The sequence below is a fragment of the Muntiacus reevesi genome, chromosome 3, assembly GCF_963930625.1.
Source record: "Muntiacus reevesi chromosome 3, mMunRee1.1, whole genome shotgun sequence".
In the NCBI taxonomy this organism is placed as follows: Eukaryota; Metazoa; Chordata; class Mammalia; order Artiodactyla; family Cervidae; genus Muntiacus; species Muntiacus reevesi.
In genome coordinates this window covers 33,704,418-33,726,182 of record NC_089251.1, presented here as the reverse complement: position 1 = coordinate 33,726,182, position 21,765 = coordinate 33,704,418, and the positions used below count along the sequence as shown (strand labels likewise).

Sequence of the window (21,765 nt, the reverse complement as noted above, 5' to 3'; positions counted from 1 at the left end):
CTAATGCAGACATTCCTTATAAAATGTCTTTATAATGGCTGAAAGAAACAGTGGGAGAAAAAGACCCCCCAAATAGTTTATATTGGCTGGAGCCACACTGAGTCTCCATGCATAACAAAAGCTCAAGATAAAGTGCTTGAAATAACCTTGACACAATTGGTACTGATAGCCATTTGTACCCTTTAAAAGTAAAACAATTCTATTTATATAATAGGGGTTTTATGTCAACTTATAAAAACAGTGCTTGCTTTGCAGGCTTAAGGCAGGATCAGAAATGTTATTTTGGGGAAAGAAAAACAGATGATAAGTTTGCTTAAGTGGCTTTGTTTAAAAAGGGGATGAAAACAGTTCTGTATACTTGATTTGAAAAACAGAAAACCATTTTAACAGAAACCCACAACAAAACTGGCTATAAAGATAGATTCCAATGCAATTATGGAAATTCATTTGAAGAGATTGTTTCTAAAAGCAGCCCATACTGTCCTCATTTGTAGCAAGCAGAAGAACATCAATTTCGAAACACAAGTGAAATTAATGAAAGGGAACCAGATAAGAAAAACTGACTGATTCTTGTATTTCTGGGAAAATGGTATTACAATTTTTTTTGAGGAGAATGTATGACTAGAAATTAATCTCAATTGGAGAGCTTTAAAAAGGCTTTTCTTCTCAGTTCTGGAAGACCAAATTTGGATTTTTCTCTATAATGCTGGGACACAGATTTGAAGGCAGTGTAAAACCTACACTGTAAGTAAGAATGCTGTCCTCCGATCAGTTTTGTGAGAGGGCAGGGGCTGGGGGAATCTGGTCCAATGAACAGCAACCACGCCGTGAGAGTTAAACACCCTAGAATCTGTGCCAAGCCCACAGACTGCAGAGTTGCCAGATTTTAGTTCCTTTGACATTTAAAAAATAATACTGAAGACTTTGAAATATTATTATATTTCTAAGGTATTTTCTATACAGAGATGAGCTATCTTTTGAATGAAAGAGACAAACAAAAGATTTATTTTCCAAGCCATTGTGAACAAGTCAACAGAAGCAAAGAAAATAGGATTTGTGGAATTAAGCAAACTAAGTCCATGTGGGAGAAGAAAGAAAGTCAGTATTGTCTGTGGACTAATAGCTCCAGTTTTTAGCTAAATAAACTGGCTGGACATTAACAAGTATATTCTATACTTGCAGAAATACCTGATAAGACCCAATAGTGTAAGCTTAGTTACTTGCCAGTGTAAAGGCTCACTAACGCAGCTAAGGGAAAGCTTTAGATAATCTGGCTATAATCTGGCTATAAGCCAAGCTAACCTGGAAATCCTGTCCCAACAAGCAGGACTTTGGCAAACTGTTCCTGGGCATGACAGGAAGAATCAGGAACCAACCATTAAAACATGAGAGCTGCTCGACAGAATCACTGTGATATTAACTAGTGGCAAACACATACACACATAATAATTGGGAAATGAAAGAGTTCAAAATTTTTAAACCATAAGAAGAAGCAAAAACTTAGGGCATAACGGAAATTCAAGAATGAGAAGATAAAAGCTTAAAAGATGAAGAACCTAAGCAGACATTTCTCCAGAGAAGACATACAGATGGCCGAGGAACACATTAAAAAGTGCTCAATATCACTCATTATTGGAGAAATGCAAATCAAAACTACAATAAGGTATCACCTCACACCAGTTAGAATGGCCATCATAAAAAAAAAAAAAAAAATCCACAAATAGTAAATGCTGGAGAGGGTATGAAGAAAAGAGAACCCTTTTTGCACTGTTGGTGGGAATGTAAATTGATACTGCCACCATGGAGAACAATATGGAGATTCCTTAAAAAACTAGGAATAAAATTACCATATGATCCAGCATCCCCACTAATGGGCAGATACCCTGAGAAAACCATAACTGAAAAAGACACATGTACCCCAATGTTCACTGCAGTACTATTTATAATAGCCAAGACATGGAAGCAACCTAGATGTCCATCAACAGGTGAATGGATAAAGAAGTTGTGGTATACATATACAATGGAATATTACTCAGCCATAAAAAGGAACACATTTGAGTCAGTTCTAGTAAAGGAGAAGAACCTAGAGCCTGTTATACAGAGTAAAGTAAGTCAGAAAAACAGGTATTGCATATTAAGGCATATATATGAAACCTAGAAAAATGATACCTATTTGCAGGGCAGGAATAGAGACAGAGACATAGAGAACAGACTTGTGGACACAGTGAGAGGAGAGGGGGGCCAATTGATAGAGTAGCATCGAAACATGTGCATTACCACATGTAAAACAGATAGCTAGTGGGAAATTGCGTATAACACAGGTAGCATAACCCAGTGCCTATGACAACCCAGAGGATGAGTTAGTGGGGGAGGTGGGAGGGAGGTTCTTGAGGGAGGGGGCATACATATACTTATGGCTGATTCAAGTTTTTGTATGGTAGAAAACAACACATTGTAAAGCAATTATCCTCCAATTTTAAAAAAAGATGAAGATAAGACTGGAACAGGGAGGTCAGAATCCTTAGAAAAGGAAGGAGGGCAAACAAAGTGGGAGAGAAACTGATGAAACCTAATTCATAGCAGGAAAGGCCATGTCAGATGGAGGTTGAAACTAAGATGGGGTGGAGAGGATGGTGTCTTGCACCATGATGCTGGGGAAATGACACTGGATGAAGGAGCCTTACAAGGCTGGGGAGGCAGGGGACTTGCTTTTACCTTGTTGGTGAGCAGGTGGCACACTTGGGGAACATAATCAATGAGACAGCCTCCTCCTGGAAAAGCTGGGATGTGAAGAGCCGAGGAGCCGCCAAGTGCACTGAAAGGACAAGAGTATAGTGGATACATCTCTTAGGGCTCAAGCAACTTACGAGACATTCCCAACACACTCGGTTTCTCTTGTCCAAGTCTGCCCACCAACTGCCTGAATCAATGATGGTGAAACTAGGTGCTTCACTTTATGATTCCATTTCTATATTTTAATCCATTTTGTTACAGCAGCATGTTCACATTACACATAACTAACAACTAACGATAAATGACAACTCATGATCCTATCACAAAAGAACAGATAAGCAAATTTTGACTGGTACAGGTAAATGTCTTACCAACACAAATGGGTTACACCTGTTACTGAAACACAGACTTTTATACTCTTGATTACGCCCAATTCATAATTGAGCCAAGCAAAGATATATCATTCATTAAATGCTGAATTGATGTGCCGGTGTTATAGAGAACCAAAGGGACTAGTTCTGCAGCTCACTAGCTTGGCTGCCTTGAGCAGCTCTTTGGAATTTAGTTTTCTCTTTCTTGTGAGTGAAGTGAGAAAAAGTCACTCAGTCGTGTCTGACTCTTTTGCACCCCCATGGATTGTAGCCTGCCAGGCTCCTCTGGCCATGGGGTTTTCCAGGCAAGAATACTGGAGTGGGTTGCCATTTCCTTCTCCAGGGGATCTTCCCAACCAAGGGATCGAACTCACGTCTCCTACATTACAGGTAGATTCTTTACCACTGAGCCATGTGAAGTAGGTGTTGAGAGAAGGGGATGCAGTCTCCTGGGGGTTAGGCAGCCCAGGCAGGTTTTGTAAATAAATGTGGAGAACCAGGTAGGGACTGGAGATTACACACACACACACACACACACACACACACACACACAGAGTTTGTGGTACAAGGAACAATATCTGTAACTAGCCGAAGGACTCCAGGACCAGTCTGTCTCTCTGTTGACTACAGATTTCTGAAATTAATTTTTTTAGGTAAAAATGAATATTATGTTTATTTATGGGAATGAGAAATCCCAAGAAACAAAATTCCAGGTGATGCGAGTAACTCAATACAGAGTGGAAAGATTCGCTGTTTCCTTACCCTACTCAGAAGATAAGTAAAACACACAACTCTGACAACTGAGAAGATTCTGAGACAGTGTTTGACTAAGTATGACATTAATGAATCACATACACCCTGCAACTGCACAGAATTAGCAAGAACATCATTTCCATTTGCTACTCTCAGAGTAGACACTAGACGAGAAAGCTAGGAAGAAAGCTAGGAAAATTCCTGTGACTTTCTGTGAACTAGAGGAAGGCTTTCTGTTTCCTCTTATGTATGCAAAAGTACACAGAGGGTGTGCATCTCACTCCAAGGGTCTAATGGTTCCATCAGGATGGAAAACTGATTAAAAAGAAAATTTTACATTATGAGAACAAATATTTGGTGAAATATCTGCATAACAGAATACTAAGATCCAGGTTTCTCATAGGTTACTTAGAGAAACAATCTTTAGCATAATAAACTGCCCCCCCCCAAAATGATTTGGACAGTTCCCTGGAATTGATAGCAATGAACTTTGATCTGTATAAAATACTACAGAATAAGTTTTAAATCATTCACTATATTGAATACAATGAGTAAAAACTGTGTGTGAAAAGTCAACTTGAATCTCCCTCTCTACTTCTGAGATACAGCCATTGAACAAAAATTACCTATAATAACAGCAAGAAGCAGAGGTCTGGAGAAACCCGAAGGCCGGCTGCTCGGCTGCCAGGGCTATCTCTCCGCACCCTGCTTCTGTGATTATCAAGAACTAAGCTTGGTCGCTAGGTGCTTTCCCATTATCTAATTGAACCCTCTCTACAACTCAATGAGGTGGAAATCATCCCTGTGATTTTACAAGTGAAGAAATTGAGGCTCAGAGAGCAGAAGAAACTTCCCTGCAGTCACACAACCAGGAAATGGTACAGCTGGGATCTGAATTCAGGGAAGCCTGTTGCTGGTGTCCAGGCTGCTGTGACTGCTGAATTATGCACCTCTCTGGGGAGGGGGTGTGTGTGCTAAGTCACTTCAGTTGTGTCTGACTCTTTGCCACCCCATGAACTGTAGCCTGCCAAGCTACTCTGTCCATGGGATTTCCTAAGCAAGAAGACTGGAGTGGGTTGCCCTGCCCTCCTCCAGTGGATCTTTCCGACCTAAGGATCAAGTCCATGTCTCTTACACCTTCTGCATTAGCAGGTAGGTTCTTTACCACTATGCCACCCAAGCAGGGGTGGAGAATAATCTTGAAAGGGCTGCAAGAATGGAAAGACACACTGGGGATGACTACCAGTGAGCAGGGTCAGGATTTCAATGAGGTTATAGCAGCAGCAAAGGACTTCTAGAAGCACTCAGACCACCACGGAAGCACAGTGATGCATCGCTCATCTCCCTTTACAACTTCCACATGGCAGCAGGGCAAGCATTCCTCCTGACTGTCTTCACACCCAGATGGTCAAACAACCAGATTCACTGCATCTCGGATGTGATGGACCAACCACTGTCATGTTCAACTGTGAATGACTTAGCTGTGCAGGGGAAGGAAGCCTCAATGTGTGAAGCACTTCAGATACTATAAAGGATTGCTTTAAATGAAAGCTGATTTCTTAACGGACACTTGCCGCACTCTTTATTTAACTCAGTAGTTTTTCAGCCTGTGAGAGTTCTGAACCTGACTTCCAGCACTGCATGCTGATAAGTGCTGCTGATTCATGTATAAATATCGCCTCATGGGTAAATATTTAACAGGCTTGCTATAGCCTGAATGCTGCCCTGATCGTGCTGAATAAACAAAGTCAAGTGCCATGAAATAAAAGAGCTATTATGTTTTCAAAGGGTGCAAGATGGAGGAGGTAAGGCCTTGTGATCTCAAGTCCTTTAATATTCATGAATCAAAAAATACTGCGCTGAGCATGTACAAGAGAAAACTCTCTCTCTGCAGGCATGCCCAGCCTCACTCAGCTCTTCTCAGGAATGCAGGGCTGGCTGGCGAGAAGCCGGGCCTCACTAACCCACTCCATGGCTAAGTAGGGGCTGGGGACAGGGTGACGGGGAGATGAAAGGGACCACTGGGGCTGTAGACTCTTCTGATCTCTGGAGCGGTTCAGGGAGAAAGCTGGGTTAAAAGATGGAGAAACTGAATTGGTGTGGCAGGGTCTCAGGCTGAACTTGAGAGGAGAGGATGAAAAGGGCTGCTTTGATGAGAAAGCATCTTCTATCTCCTTATGGGCTGCAATGAAACATGAAACTAGCTGATTATTCTTAGAACTGAAACATGGATAGAAGTGAGAAGGACAAGGCCAGAGCTGGAGAAACCTTTCCAGCGGTGGAGGTGAACAGACCCAAAGGTAGCCAGAAAAACAATTTCAAGTCTGTCCTCCTTGGGTTCTAAAAGTCAAATACAAGAACCGTCTATGTACTAATATTATTGTTTCCATGCAAATACAGCTAACTGAGCCTCTGTGGACCTTGCTCTGTCTGCAAATATTCAAAGCGTCTCTAATATTGAAGACTTGACTTGGCTACAGTCGATAGCATAAGGAAATATTTTGGGGCATTCTGACCTGGAAAAAGGCAGGCAATCAGCCTGTCTGCAAGCTTGACTTGGGATAATGGGTTTTTAACCCATTATGAAATAGTAACTCCCCCCTCTTCCTGTGGGGCCTTACCTTATTGGCCAAATAAAAATGAAGAAAACATGATTTAGCACTGGAGAAAACCAGAAGGGCCACTGATTTTCAACTGCAGTTCTTGCTTCTATCAAATCTGCTCTCTTTGGTCCTTCTTCACTTTCCCCTGAGTACAGTGGGGATACTACTACTCTCAAAAAGACCCATCTCTCTCAAGGGTTAAAGTAACAATTAGAGTTACACTAATATGAAAATAGCACCACACACTCCAAGAGAGATGTTATGCTAGAATGCCTCTTATGTGAGTATTTCACGTCCAGGGTTATGTCAAGTCACGGTCAGGGATGCGTGAAGCAGTCTTGGTGTCTCATTTTTGCCTTTGAACCCAGTTCTGAGGTACAGGAAGTTGACCTGGTTGCCTCCTCCACAGTAAGGTTCAGGGGAGTGTGAGGGTGAAGCATGAAAATGGAGAACTTCAAGGATGATAGAAGGACCCAGCCGCCACTGGCCCCCAAGTTAAGAGAAATCCTAAAGAAAGGTAAGCCTTCAATTCAATCCAATAAACATGAACTATATGCCTAAATCTGTTTCTGGACTTGAGTTTTCCATTCTGAATACAAGACTCGGGCACCACTGTTAACTCCTTTCAAGGTAGAGAAATGCCAGGGACCTCAAGAATCTAGGGCACTCTATAACTCTACTTTCCTGGTAGCCTGCCAGCAAAGCCATTACAATAAAACAAAAGTCACTGTTATTTATTGAGTACCCACTTTTGCCAGGCACTCTACTAAATGTTTCATTAGCTCGAAACTGCCCAAGAATTCTGCCAGGTAGCTCTAATTAGCCCAACTTACAGATCAGGAAACTGAGATTCTAAGAGTCTAAGTATCTTGTCCAAGATTATGCAGCAAGTAAGTTGCAGGGTTTGAATCCGAGTCTCTCTGGTTCCAAAGCCTGTGCCCTTCTTCAGAAATTTTTTCATAAGAAGGATGGTGTGGAATTTCTAAAACTCTAATCTCTACTAATCCCTACCTATATACTGAACAGTAGTAGAAGTGGCTGAAATTATCCTTAGAAAACCTTCATCCATGAAATTCATCACCTTGTTATCCCACTTTTTCTTAAGATATCATGTCACAAGATATTAATTGGGTAGGATAAAGAAAAATCATATGTAATTTCCAAAAGTACAAATACTACACTAAGCAAAGAGTCTGGGTTTTTGTTGTTGTTGTTGTTGTTTTCCTAACTGGATTTTCTTTCTCTTAGTAAAGCATTTTCTACAGCTGTTGTTAGCCACTGTCTCATTTTATAGATTCAGCTTTGAATCTTACTTAAAGGCCCTTACTTAAGAGCCTCTCCACCCCTCAGTTAAACAAAATCAGAGTTTAATTCAAAATACTGAAAATCTCAATGACTATAACAGAGGAATAAAATAATATAACAGGAAAATAAAAGATCGGAATGACAAGTTAAGTTTATAAGTAGGAGAAAATCCAGGGAGTCACACTGGATGAGAGGTTCACTGAGACACGGATGTGGGCCTGGCTGTATTCCATTTGTCTACCTGATCAAAAAGTTCCACCAAACATACCTCATGGCATAAAATTAGGTCTTATTATTCCATTTGTTGTTTCCCATTTTTTAAGGGACATATAAAAATGGAAATGTTCTGAGACAGGGTGAGTAGGATTAAACACTCAGAAAATGTTCCTATTTGGAGCAAAGTCTAAAGAAGTTGAAATTGCTAAGTTAAATTACCTAGAAGGTTATAGAGTTACTAAATAGAGTAATTTTAAAAGGTGTAGGCATACTATAATGATCAAATTTGAGTCAGGTAGTCTTTACTAGACCTGGGTTTGATTCCTGAGTTGGGAAGATCCCCTGGAGGAGGGCATGGAAACCCACTCCAGTATTCTTGCCTGGAGAATCCCCATTTACAGAGGAGCCTGACGGGCTACAGTCCATAGGGTCACAAAGAGTCACACATGACAGAGCGAGAAAGCACATACACATTCTTTGCTTAGTCGCAGTATAAAAGAAGAGAATTTAAAAGGCAATATGGGGGGTTTAGTTGGTAAAATGAATTCTCCACAGAATGGAGTGGTGAAGAACAGTTCCATTTATGAAGCTTTATGTGTAATATTAGGCACTATACTGAGTGCTTTACATGAATGATATCATTTCTTGTTCTCACCAGTCTACAAGAGAGGTGCTGTCCCGTTTTACAGACGAGAAGGCTAGCGCTTAGAGAACCACATAACCCTCCTTGGAGTCACACAGGTGGTAAAATGGCAGCATGTGCATGCTAAGTTGCTTCGGTTTTGTCTGACTCCTTGCGACCTCATGGACTGTAGCCCACCAGGCTCCTCTCCTCTGTTCATGGAATTTTCTAGGCAAGAATACTGGAGAGGGTGGCCATTTCGGCATCTAAATCTAGGTCTCTCTGACCTCAGTCTGCCACTCTCAGGTCTTCACTGATCACTTCTGTGACTACTGAATCCTGATCTGCAGGCCTGACATCCGGTTCCGTGTATGCCAGGTCCATCAGGCTCCTTCCGGCCTGGGTGTCTTCAGGCAGATGCCTGGGCTGACTGAGCCCTGAGCCAGTGCCAGGAACACTCATTAAACTTATGTAGGTACCTGAAGTTGAAGCGGTTAGGGATGTTTTCAACATAGGCAAATGAACTGTTAGAAACTCTGAAGGCCAGAAGACTTGATGGGCACTTCCCAGGAGAGGAGGGGAAATGCAAGCAAGGAAACTTTATACTTCAAGAAATACAAAAGATGAGAATATTTTAATTGCAAACACAGTCTGTCTAATGACATGAACACTAACCAAGTTTTTGTTCAGAAATGTGTTTAAGTTTGTTAACATCTCAGAAAAGCCTTTAAGGGACAATCTTAACAGATGTCCACCATCAGGATTTTGTTAGCATGTGGAAAAGCATTTAAAGTAAGCCCTGGAAAACAACAATGAACTTAGCAGATGTTCTATTAAGATCTGGTATGAACTACTTATAATGATGCCTGGCCACGCAAGACATGAATAGGCAAAGGGAAGGAAAAACTTTTTTCCCTCTTACTGTATCTTGATCCCTGGCCTGTTACCTGCAGTATGATTCCATCACAATTTCTCAAACCCTAGTCATTAGGAATGAGTGAATTTGTTATTTACAACATTGAGACTCCAATGAATGACTTTACTGTTCTGCTACACAGGTAGAGGTTGTTCTTCCTATGAATTACTTTTGAAACATACTTACTGAGAAAAATCAATACATGTCAAATATATCAAATCATTACATTGTACACTGTAAATATCTTACATTTTAATTTGTCAATTATACTTCAATAAAGCTGGGAAAAAATCAATGCATATAATAGTTACCCTAGACTAAACGCACAAGCATTTTTATAACTCTCTCCTCCTCACTGTACACAGGTTTTAATCGTGGACAAAAGAAGAGGAAAAAACTACCATCTGTCTGACCAGGGTAGAGAAATTTATCCACTTGATTCCTGTTTGTCGGTATTCACTGAAGGTTCAGGCCTATGAATGGGCCTCCCAGGTGGTTCAGATGGTAAAGAATTCACCTGCAATGCAGGAGACCCAGGTTAGACCCCTGGATCAGGAAGATCCCCCAGAGGAGGAAACGGCAACCCACTCCAGTATTCTTGCCTAGAAAATCCCCATGATCGGAGGAGCCTGGTGGGCTACAGCCCAAAGAGGTGCAAAAAGTTGGACATGACTGAATGACTAAGCACACATGCTATAAGCCTATAAACAGCATAAATGACTTCACACACACAGCACTGGTCTCTGCGCTCCAAGAGCTAACCTGTTGGAGCTGGTTCAATTCCAAGATTGAAAGGATACCAGAAGATGCAGTTAGTCAGGCTACTAGTACACAGCACTTTATAATTTGTTTCCAAAGTGCCCCTCATTTGGGTTTTTACAACAGGCATACATAGTAGGTGGGGCTTCCCAGGTGGCGCTAGTGGTAAAGAACCCGCCTGCCAATGTAGGAGACATAAGAGACACAGATTCAATCCCTGGGTTGGGAAGATCCCCTGGAGTAAGAAATGGCAACCTGCTTCAGTATTCATGCCCGGAAAATTCCATGAACAGAGGAGCCTGGTGGGCTACAGTCCATGGGACTGTGAAAGAGTTGGACACGACTGAGTGAGCACTACATAGTGGGTAACAAGTGTTAACTCACTGTAGAGATGATAAGACAGAGGCTTGAGATGGATAATTTGTCCTAGGTTTAAGGCTGGCAATAGTCAAAGTGGGTTTGGAATCTTTCCTCTGCACTCTTTTCATGATTGCATAAGAATGATCTAAGGAGCCTGTTAATAACTCAGACACCCAAGGCCCACCCACAGAGAAGGTGACTGATTAAGCTGACCTGGTTCCCAGTGGATCATGTGCAGGTGGTCCTCACACCCTGCCCTGTACCTCCCAAGGATGCACAACAGGGATGAGGATGGGAAGGCGTGTGGAAAAAGCAAATTTGTCTTCCATCCCCAAGGCATGACATCACTATTTGAAAGGCAGTGTGGACAAGAGGAGAAGAAGAACACATGGATGTGCTCTCAAGGACTCAAAGTCTAGAATGGGAGAACAGACATTTATGGAAACAACTAGAAAAAGGTAATTACAGCTAAGTGTGTACATGGACAAAATGAAGTCCAGTCACATGCAGGTAACCAAAAGGCAAAGCAAAGAGCTGTCAAATCGAGACTGCAGATGGAAGGAAGGAGGAAACAGATTCTACACAAGGTAAGGCACGTGATCAAAGACTAGGAACTCTATGGACAGCAGGCTGTGGGGCCTGGACCACACCAAGCAGTTTTCTGCCCCAGTGAGAAAAGCCTGTTTCATTCTTCAGGCTGCCTGGGATATCCACTGATCAAAGGGCATCTGCCCGGAGAGGGGAAAAGAAGCTCTGATGTCCATCCTGAGGCATGCCAATGGTGAACTTGATGGAAAAGAAAATTCAAGGTTTAAGAAAAAGTTCTGTGTAGTTTTACAGTGAGAGATGTCCTGAAGAGAAGGAAGAGTCTAGGGTTTGAGCCTGAATCTCAGCCAGCTTCACTGCTTAACATAGCTCTTTTATACCCACCACTTCTAAATTTATACCTTTGCTAGACCTTCACTGAACTCAGGACTCATAGAACCAACTGCCTACTCATCACCTCTACTTCGGTGTATAAAATGTACCTCAAACTTAACCTGCTCATCAGCAAACTGCCTGCAAAACCTACTGCTCCTGCTCTCCCATGTCAGCACATGCCAGCTCTAACCGATCGGCTCCTTAGATTCAGTCCAATCTAGCATAGCTTCTCGTCTGGATTCTTGCCTCCTTGGATATGCAAGTGTTGTTCCACCTCAGCACACATGCCTCAGTTCTTCCACTGTCCCCTCTGCCTTGCAGCTCTCTTCCCAGCTGTTTGCGGGGCTTCCTCACCTGTTTCAGGTCTTACTAAAACACTGCCTTCTCAGGAAAGCTTCCTCAACAACCTATTTAAAACAATCCACCTCCTTTTCCAGTAACCCCTCTTCTTTGTTTCACTTTGTTTACGGCACAGAGCTCCATAAAACACTTTGCATATTGTATTTGTTTACCATCTCCCCTCATTACCCTCCACTAGAATGTAAACTTCTCCAGAATGGGGATCATTTGTTTTGTTTACTGCTAAGACACCAGAAATAAGAATAAGACCACATCCATTGTATGCACTCAATAAATATTTGTGGCATTAAGGTTGAAAGAATAAAGAAAGACGAGAGTTTAATTTCTAAAATGGACATGAGAAGTCTGTAAATGTACCTATCTTTTCTGAAACAGTCACTGCGAAAAAGGAGGTTTTAAGGGTCGAGGACAGGGATTGGCAAACTTTCTCAGTAATGGGACAGGCAGTAAATAGCACTGGCCTTGCAGCCCTAAGATTTCTGTCAAAACTATTCAAGTCTGATGCTGTAGCAGGAAGAGAGTCAGACGAAATATGTAAATAAGTGCGCGCGGCTATGTTCCTGTAACATTTTATTTATGGATGCTTAAATGTGAATTTCACATAATTTTTACAAGTTATAAAGTACTATTCTTTAAATGTTTTTCTAATCATTTAAAAAATGTACAAATCATTTCAAGCTCCCGGGCCATACAAAACAGGCTGCAGGGCAGATATGGCCAGGGCTGCTGTAGTTTGCTGACTCCTGAACTAGGATTAAAGGATCACTTGACAGTTCTACAGATGCTGAAGCTAAGGAAAATATCCAGGAAGAAATACAGGCCAAAAGACCTAGATTAGATCAGCCAAAATGAAAAGCAGATCCTTTGGTCAAACCTCTCAGAAACTATATTCGATCAGCAGGTAAACCACAAGCATTTTCAGAAACTATATTCAATCAGCAGGTAAACCACAAACATTAGCCTTTTTCAGGCAAGGGTGAGGTGAACATTAGGCAACTCGTGGACTGTGGGAGTTCTCATAATGATATTGGATTAGAACTGCAAGAGAGAGCTATTTATATGATCTCAAATGACGCTTGAGGCATATTCTGGTGCTTTTACTTCTATGCTAGGTGAAAAAGCTGCCTACAAAAGCCTTCCTCCTACCCGAAATACTAGCTGTTCGTTGGTGACTGATCCTCAGAAATATTAAGATGAATCATAGATGCTCTTTTCACAGTGCAAAGATAGATAATTTTAAAACTCAGAAAATGTCACTTTGGGAAGTCACAAACCACACAACAGAAAGGCTGCCCAGCCTGAAAATTGTAAATAAATATAATTCTGATTCTGCACGGAAGCTTTTTCCTCATCTAGATTCTAATGCTGTCCGAGGATTGGCCTCTGAGGGTGGCTGGTGTTAAAACGTGTTGATTCCCATAATCTGCTGATGGGAGGCAACCTCTGGTCCCCACCCCTCTTCCCTGGGGCCCTCCCAGGTTAACCCTGCAGTTCTTGGTAACGCAGGCACAGCATGCTCAGCCTTGACTTTCTCAAGCTGATTCTTCTCACCTGCAGGCAGCTCTTGGCCACCCTGTCTACTGTGCCCGCCGGGGTTGGCCTGAAAGGCGCCAGCTGACAGAGTCTCAGCCTTTCCCTGAGCACGGGGAAAGGACTCCTGTGTTTCTTTCTGCTTCCTGCTTGGAGAGACAGGTATTTCTGTCTTTGATCCCTAAGCTCTGTTTTCTTTCTCCTGTTACTAAATGGTTCACTCCCTATCTCCCCTGCCCCCTGCCATCCCGCCCTTTTTGCAGCTTCATCATTTTTCCCATATTGCACCGTTTGGCACAGGAGAAGGAGGGAACCACATCAAATAAAGGAATGCAACCACAAAAGCTGCCTTGAGAAGCAAGGCCCCAGAGTCTTTTTTTCTTTTTCTCTCTCTTTTTTTTTTTTTTTTGCCAGTTTACCGTTTTTGGACTTGTTCTCCCATAATCAAATCCTCCCTGTCGTGTTAACAATGTGGTGGTGTGTCAATACATTGGAATTCTGCTTCAATCAGCGATCTGGAGCTTAATAGGAAAATGAAGCAACAAAATGTTGGTCTTACTGTTAACCTTAGGCAAGGCCTGCACTTAGGATCGGGATGTTGGCTTCTTGATGGTATGTGGGCCAAACCTTCAAAGTTTTGTGAGAGCTCAGGGTTGTCAGCAGAGGCCTCAAGCATTATTCAGGCATCCTTCTGCTGTTACAAGGGGGGCAGCCACTCCAAATACCACTGGTTGGAGCACGAAGCACCCCAAATTTTAGCAAGCTGAGTAAAGTTCGGGTTGAATTCGCATGCAGACATTGAAAATTCACATTCAGCTTACAGGCAATAGCAATTCTCAGGTCAGGCTCTCATGATACCTGCACTTATCACAAAAGGGCTTATGTAAAGTTAAAGTGGTTTTTTTTAAAAAAAAAATTAAAAACATGTGCCCAACATCCAAGCCATTTAGAGACAACAGTAAGGTGCCACAATCTCCAAACATTGGGAAGTCACTATTCCCTGTCCTCAGGATATATGTGTTATCACTGATGTTTAACCATAGCTGGCCAATAGTTGCATGCAATTCTGGTTAATGTTGGAAGTTCGTCTGTTCTTGAACATTATCTCTCGCATATTCGACATGAGCCATCCACAGACAAGCCACTAGGGAGTGACTGTCCACCTTCATGTGCCCCACCTTACCCAAGTGATCTGATACCGTCCAGAGATTCTTCTGGGGAGAAGAGAAATCTCTACCCATCCCTGTTCTGGGCTTCCCTGGTGGCTCAGATGGTAAAGATCTGCCTGCAACCCAGGAGAGCCTGGTTCAATCCCTGGGTCGGGAAGATCCCCTGAAGAAGGAAATGGCAACCCACCCCAGTATTCTTGCCTGGGAATTCCCATGGACAGAGGAGCCTGGGGGCTACAGTTCATGGGGTCATAAAGAGTTGGACACGACTAAATGACTAACACAACTAACACATACATCCCTGTTGTAGAGTAGCATATTAGAACCTTAGGAAAATGTGTGATTTGAAAAAGCAGATCCTGTAGCTGGTTCTGATGTGAATGAATAGGATAGGTTCTCAACCGCCCTCGCACCAGCAGAAGAATCACATGTCAAACATACAGAAGGAGGAGTCCTTTATTCCTTAGGAGGTAAAGATCTTCTTAGCTAACAGGTGAAACTGCCAGTCTTCCAATTTTGGCAATGTTCAGTCTGGCTCTAATAACCCCTTTAAGAGCCAAATCATCCATGTCATTCCAGCTGCCCGCTGATCGTCCTGCCCTTCTCCCAGCCCCTCTGCCCTGCCACACACCCCTGGCTGCCCAATGGGACAGAGCATGCGACTGATGCAAGGCAGCGAAGGGAAGGGGGCGCCACCGGCAGGTGCTGCTCAGTAGCCCCACCTCTACTCCACATTGTGCTGCTGCCGTGGAGGTGCCAGGCCCTGGTGCCAGCTACTGCCCCAGGACATGCCTACAAACGTGAATGCGGGATGCTATCATCCTACTAAAACATGTCACGGATGTTGGATGGGAACACTGCTCCCTTCCACGGGACTCCCAGCCCTCCAGGTCCTGTACTCCAAAACGCACCCGGAAAGCCAGAGGACCCATTTTCTGGAGATACTAAGGAGAGGAAACTGAGGAAAAGATAACGAGAAAGTCCTTTCTCTTGGGAAAGTCCTTTACTGGGAACTTAAAGAGGTGAGGGACTGAGGAGGCTATCGGCGTAGTCAGAACTTTAACAAAAACAAGTATTGAGTAGATTCCTGTCATTTAAAAACACATTTTATCTTACTAAATAAACTGTTTACTTACTAATGAAGGAAGTAGGAGTTCAGTTCTGTTAACACCCATCTGTGCAAAACTGGAGCCTGTTTCTGAATATCTTAATTTATTTACCTGCATCTTTTGCTTTAAAAATACCTCCATTGGTTTAAACCCTATTTTTATCCAATTCTCTGCAATAGATAATTCAAATCAGCCACGACAATAAACACTGGTCTACACACTCCCAGACAAAGGCTGCCAGGCAGGCCTGAGGAGGAGCAGCAGGAAGCCTGGGAGAGCCCATGGTCCAGGCAGCTCAGGGAAATCTGTCTGGGGGGAACGTGATAACTCCAGAAGGAGATGTGTTTGCTTTCTTTATCCCAGTGGCACAAGATGTAACAGAAGCAGAAAGGTTGTGTCAGGAAGGAAACCAGTTCTAGAAAAGGTAGACAAGGATGATGCCAATTTAATTGGTCAAATATAATTGAAGTTGGCCTATCATTAACTTCTTTGCAATTCACTTTCTTGGTTGCTTCAGAATTTTTATTACTACTGTTCTCTTAAATCTTTAAAATCAAACACTCAAAATTTACTAACAGAGGAATATTAAGAGTATGCAGGGGACTGTCAAAATGACTTACTTAACAAGCTGTGTGGCTGAACCATAGCTATTGAATCCTGACCCTGCAGTAGTGAATGTGTCAATATTGCATGCGGGGCATCAGTGTCACCCAGAGTCACATAGAAGATGCCGAATGAACTGCTCAGTGTAAGAATTCAGTTTAGGATATGATTTAATTCTTAGGAGTCCTAAGTACTCTCCAAGAATAAAATCCTGTAGAAATCTATGTGGATATTTATAGTCTTCAAGGAGAAAGGCAGGGAGGGATCCACAGCTTCGGGGCCACCTGGCAAGTTCTGAGCACGCAGGGCTCAGTGGTCCATCTCAGAGCTTCCAGCCCCTTGTGAGGGGGCTGGGTTCCCAGCAGCACCTCTTTCCCAGTCAGACCGAGACTGCTTCTCAGTATTGGTGATGACAAATTCAGCACGACTGTCTCTTCTGAGTATTTTCTCCCTGAATGGGGTCAAGGTCATTTCAGAACCAGGGGAGCCCTTGCGCTCACTCACATCACATCCCCAAACTACTAAGCTGTAGCCATGCTTGCTGCCTGAGCAGCAAACACACCAACTGTCCTTCAGACTCGACACACGCAGTGGGCATATTCTGAGAGACTGGGGCCTCCTCAGAAGCAGGGAGTGGGGTGGGGGAGGGGGTGGGGGGGACTGAAGCCAACTCCTAGAGAAGAAATGACGGCTTCATATGGGTAGGACCGAATCACAGACGTAAACAACAAATTTCAAACAACCGAAGTTATCTGTCAACTGCAGAGTTGAATACATTAGAGTGAACTCTTCCGACGCAGTACCGCGCCACCATGAGAAGGTTCTGAGTGAGAACATTGGCCGTGATGTGTTGTTAAAGGGAAAAAAAGCAAGCTGCAGACCAGCCTGTAAGATGTCAAGCCATCCACGTGACTAAAGCAACAGCTGCTGCTGCTGCTGCTGCTGCTAAGTCGCTTCAGTCGTGTCTGACTCTGTGCGACCCCATAGACGGCAGCCCACCAGGCTCCCCCGTCCCTGGGATTCTCCAGGCAAGAACACTGGAGTGGGTTGCCATTTCCTTCTCCAATGCATGCATGCATGCTAAGTCGCTTCAGTCGTGTCCGACTCTGTGCGACCCCATGGACAGCAGCCCACCAGGATTCTCTGTCCACGGAATTCTCCAGGCAAGAATACTGGAGTGGGTTGCCATTTCCTTCTCCCAAAGCAACAGCAATAACTACAAAAACCCCAAATGAACTAGCAGGGACAACTATGTGAAAACACGAAATCGACCTACTTTGCACTTCCCAGTAAATCTATATTTCCCCTCCTTTCACTGAGGTGGAGACTTGAGGCTCACTGACTGTCCTAAGGAAGTGGGTGGTCCCGCTCAGCTCAGACGAGCCCCCAGTCCAGGGAAGAAGACGGCTAGAGCACATCCGCCAGAAGGAAAGGAAGAGAAACAGAAGCAGAAGGGGGAGAGAATCAGAGAAAACAAGGTCTGCCTGGGTGTCTGAGAGACCAGCCTTGGACCTCCGTGTGCCTGTGTGGAGACAGACAGGGAAAAAGAAATAAGTGGAGGAAGTGGGTGGGGGAGAAGCAGGGTAGAGGTGGTAAGAGGTTAGAAGTTCCAGATCACCTAACGGAAAGCCAAGTGGAGAGGGGTTTCTATTCCAATTTCCCCCTGGGGCTGAGGAGATGATGCTGCAGAACAACCTGCACACCAAGGGGGAGCTGCAGTAGGACACAGCTATGACATTTCACCCTGTATACTTGGTTCTTTGGTGCTACTGGAAAGTTACAATCATCATTTATTACCTGTGAGGGTAACAGGGACCAGGATATAAAAAGAAGTGAATGCAAAGAAGAGAAGGTACTAAACTTGGACAGGTAAGGGTGAAAAGGAAAAAGGCAGGGACCCAACGGATGGAGCCCCTGAGGGGTGTGCAGAGTAGTTCATTGTTTGGTTCTGGGGTTGCGAACCTAAAATTCCCAAGGACTTTGGGACTCTATATTATTGATCTGATTCCTACCACTATTTAGAAGAGCAGTCGTAATGCCTAACACATATTGAACACTTTCTGTGAGCCAGGCATTGTATTGAGAATTCTCATTTATTATGTTTATTTACTCCTTACAAAAGCCCTATAAGGTTGATATATTTTACAGATAAACAGTAAGGCTTGGCAGGTTAAGTAACTGACTCAATTAACTCATCCAGTAAATCACAGACACTGGATTGAGCTGGGCCATTTAATTCCTGAAGTCACACAATTTCACCACTGCCTGACACCCTACCTCCTACCACAACCATCTGGTACTGAGGCCTTAGCAATCACTTAACTCTTCTACTGTCCAGTTTCCTTATATGCACAAGGATGAAGCCAACTTGTTCTCAGATCTCTTCAGTTCCATCATTCTACTCTGGGCTGATGCAGTGGTACAGACTGACAGGTGGATATTTGGATTCAAAAAGCTGGGAGTATCTCATTAAGGAAAGCTTTATAAGAAGTCCTATAACACCTGGAAGATCCAATCTTAATGCCCAAACTTTCCTGGCACCAAATTATGAAATAGTGACTAGCTAAGGAAAGCACATCATTCATAAACAGATGGTCTAGATGCTGTAAAGAGGGCAGGTCCTAAATCCAGGAAACAGAAACCCTGAGCCACAACTGTCCAATTGATTCTGCTCACCAGCCTGGGTGCACCTGAAGTCCCTGCAGCCAGCAGCATCATGACTTTATTTTGCAACAGGGTCACTTGGACACGAAGCCCCACATGCTCGCTTGGCTCCTCAGTGGTCTGTCCAACCTTCCAAGCACTGTGGTTGAGGCCCTATTGCTACTACATATTCTTCTCAGTTTCCACTTTTGACTATTACTACTACAAGTCTATCGTGCATACTACATATTCTTCTCAGTTTCCACTTTTGACTATTACTACTACAAGTCTATCGTGCATGTGTGCATGCTCAGTCGCTTCAGTCATGTCTGACTCTTGGCGACACTATGGACTGTAGGCCATCAAGCTCCTCTGTCCATGGGATTTCCCAAGTAAGAATACTTGAGTTGAGTTACCATGCCCTCCTCCAGGGATCCTGCATCTCCTGCATTGTAGGCATTACTGCTGAGCCACCACAGTAGCCTACAAGCCTATACTTTTAAATAAAAGTTCAGTTAACAAAAGTTCAAACTTTGTTCAGTCTCTCATTGAACAGTTTATTTGCTTGCAAGCCTCTGCCTGATGTTTTGTCTGATTAAATAGGAGCCTCCAGCATTAGCCTTGAATAAGAATAAGCATTTGTGGTGGGCAGAATAATGGCTCCACAAAGATGTTCAAGCCTTAACTGCCAGAACCAGAAAACACGTTACCTTACATGGCAAGAGAGACCCTGCAATGCAATAAAGGTTAAGGACTTCGATACAACTATCCTGGATTGCCTGAGTGGGCCCAATCTGATCACAGGAGTCCTTAAAAGTGGAAGAGGCAACAAAAGAGTAGGTAAGAGAGATGTGACAACAGATGAAGAGACAGAAAAGATGTGAAGTGTGAGAGGGACTGGATTTCCTGTTTTTGAAGACGGAGGAAGAAGGCCAGGAGCCAGTGGATGCAGGCAGCCCCTCGGCTGACCTCTAGCAAGGAAAGGATGTCAGTTCTATGACTGCAAGGCACTGGATTCCACCAACAATCCAAGGGAGCCAGGGAATAGGTTCTCCACTAGAGCCTTCAAAAAGGAATACAGCCTGCTAACACCTTGCTTTTAGCCCAGTGACAACTGTATTGGACTCGAGGCCTACAGAACTATAATATAATATATTTATGTTATTTTAAGCTCCTAAAGTTGGGGCAATTTGTTATAGTAGCTGTAGAAATCTAATACAGAACTCCAAATACAACTGTTTTTTAAAGCAAATACAATGAGATGAATTTATCTTTCCTTATGCAACAAGATAATAATAGTGGTGCATATTCCACCGAATAAAAGAGAATCGCTAAGTCCTATACTGATAGATAAATAGATAAATAAATAGATAATAAAAACTCGTCTTTTCAGTAGAAGGTCAACTAATAAATGTAAAAGGAAATACGAAACTAGAAAAATCATCAGTCATCAATGGATGTTAAAACTAATGGGTTAAAGTCTGATGAGGACACTTATATAGTCTTTACACTGGCCTCTATAAATTTCTTACTAGTCATAGAAAATTTGTAACGTTACAGTAAAGAAATCTTGTAGACATTGCCTTAACCAAATGATCAAAGCTAACATCACCAATCCTGAGACAAAATGACATCACGTGTGACATCATGTGCATCTCGGAATGATGTACTCAGGACACTTATTGTGTCTGTAGTCAAATGTCATAATCTGAATCCAATCATGAGGAAGTACCAAATGGACCCAAACTGAGGAACAAACTATCTGGCCTCTACTCTTCAAAGCTGTCAAGGTCAAGGAAGATAAAGACAGACTGAGAAACCATTCCAGACTAAAGGAAAATAAAGAGACACGGCAACTAAAGGCAACATGTGATCCTGGACCAGGGTAAAAAATAGCTAAAAGGGATATTATGGGAAACAACTGACAAAATTAGAACACGGACTGGGGATTAGATAATAGTGCTCTGTTAGTGATACACTTCCTGACTAGATAACTGCGCTGTGGCTATGAAAGAGAAGGCCCATGTTCTCAGGAAATGCCTTCGGAAGCGTTTAGGGTAATGTCCATGTCCCCAACCTACTCTCAGATGGCTGTGTTAAAAGATAATCATAATACACAAATACAAATAAACAGAATAGTAAGGCAAATGGGGCAAAATATAAACAATTGGTGAAAATGGGTAAATGGTATGAGGCAGTTCTTCACTCTAGTAACTTATTTTCACTTTTTAGATATCAACATAAAAAACTATTCCCAAACTATATAAATTATGCTTTCAATTCTTATGTTTATACTAGATATACTATTATACATACAAAGAGAATTTTTGAGGAGGAAAATATGAATTCAATGAACTTAATTTTCTCTGAAGTAATACAATATATAACTGGCTAGGTGATTTTTTCAATGAATGTTAATATGTTATTTAATACCATGACTATAGTAGGCAAGCAGTATGTATCTGCAGGCTAAAAAGAAGTAATTTATTTTTAGTAGGAAAGTTGGCACTCCAAATAAAAGCATGGAGACACATACATAATATGAAATAAAAACTTTTTAAAAAATTAGCTTCAAGTGTAAATGAGCCAGAAAAATGAGGAGGTTGAGTCCTTGATCTGAAACTGATGGGCTCTAGGATTTGAAATCCAATATCCATTTAGTATACTGACCTTAGGGCAAGTTGTTTAATATTTCTCTAAGTCTCAGTTTTGGACTTCCCAGGTGGCTCAATTAGGTAAAGAATCCGCCTGCAATGCAGGAGTCGTGAGGGATGCAGGTTCAATTCCTGTAT

General features: G+C 42.7%; 1 protein-coding gene across 1 annotated transcript in view; it reads right to left on the bottom strand.

Annotated features, from left to right (window-relative positions):
* The window catches only part of BABAM2 (BRISC and BRCA1 A complex member 2), a 393,777-nt gene that overhangs the window by 88,805 nt on the left and 283,207 nt on the right, over positions 1 to 21,765 (bottom strand). The window contains exon 8 of the mRNA XM_065927231.1: positions 2,716 to 2,815. Coding sequence (XP_065783303.1) covers positions 2,716 to 2,815 — 100 coding nt within the window. The remainder of the gene's footprint in view (positions 1 to 2,715; positions 2,816 to 21,765) is intronic.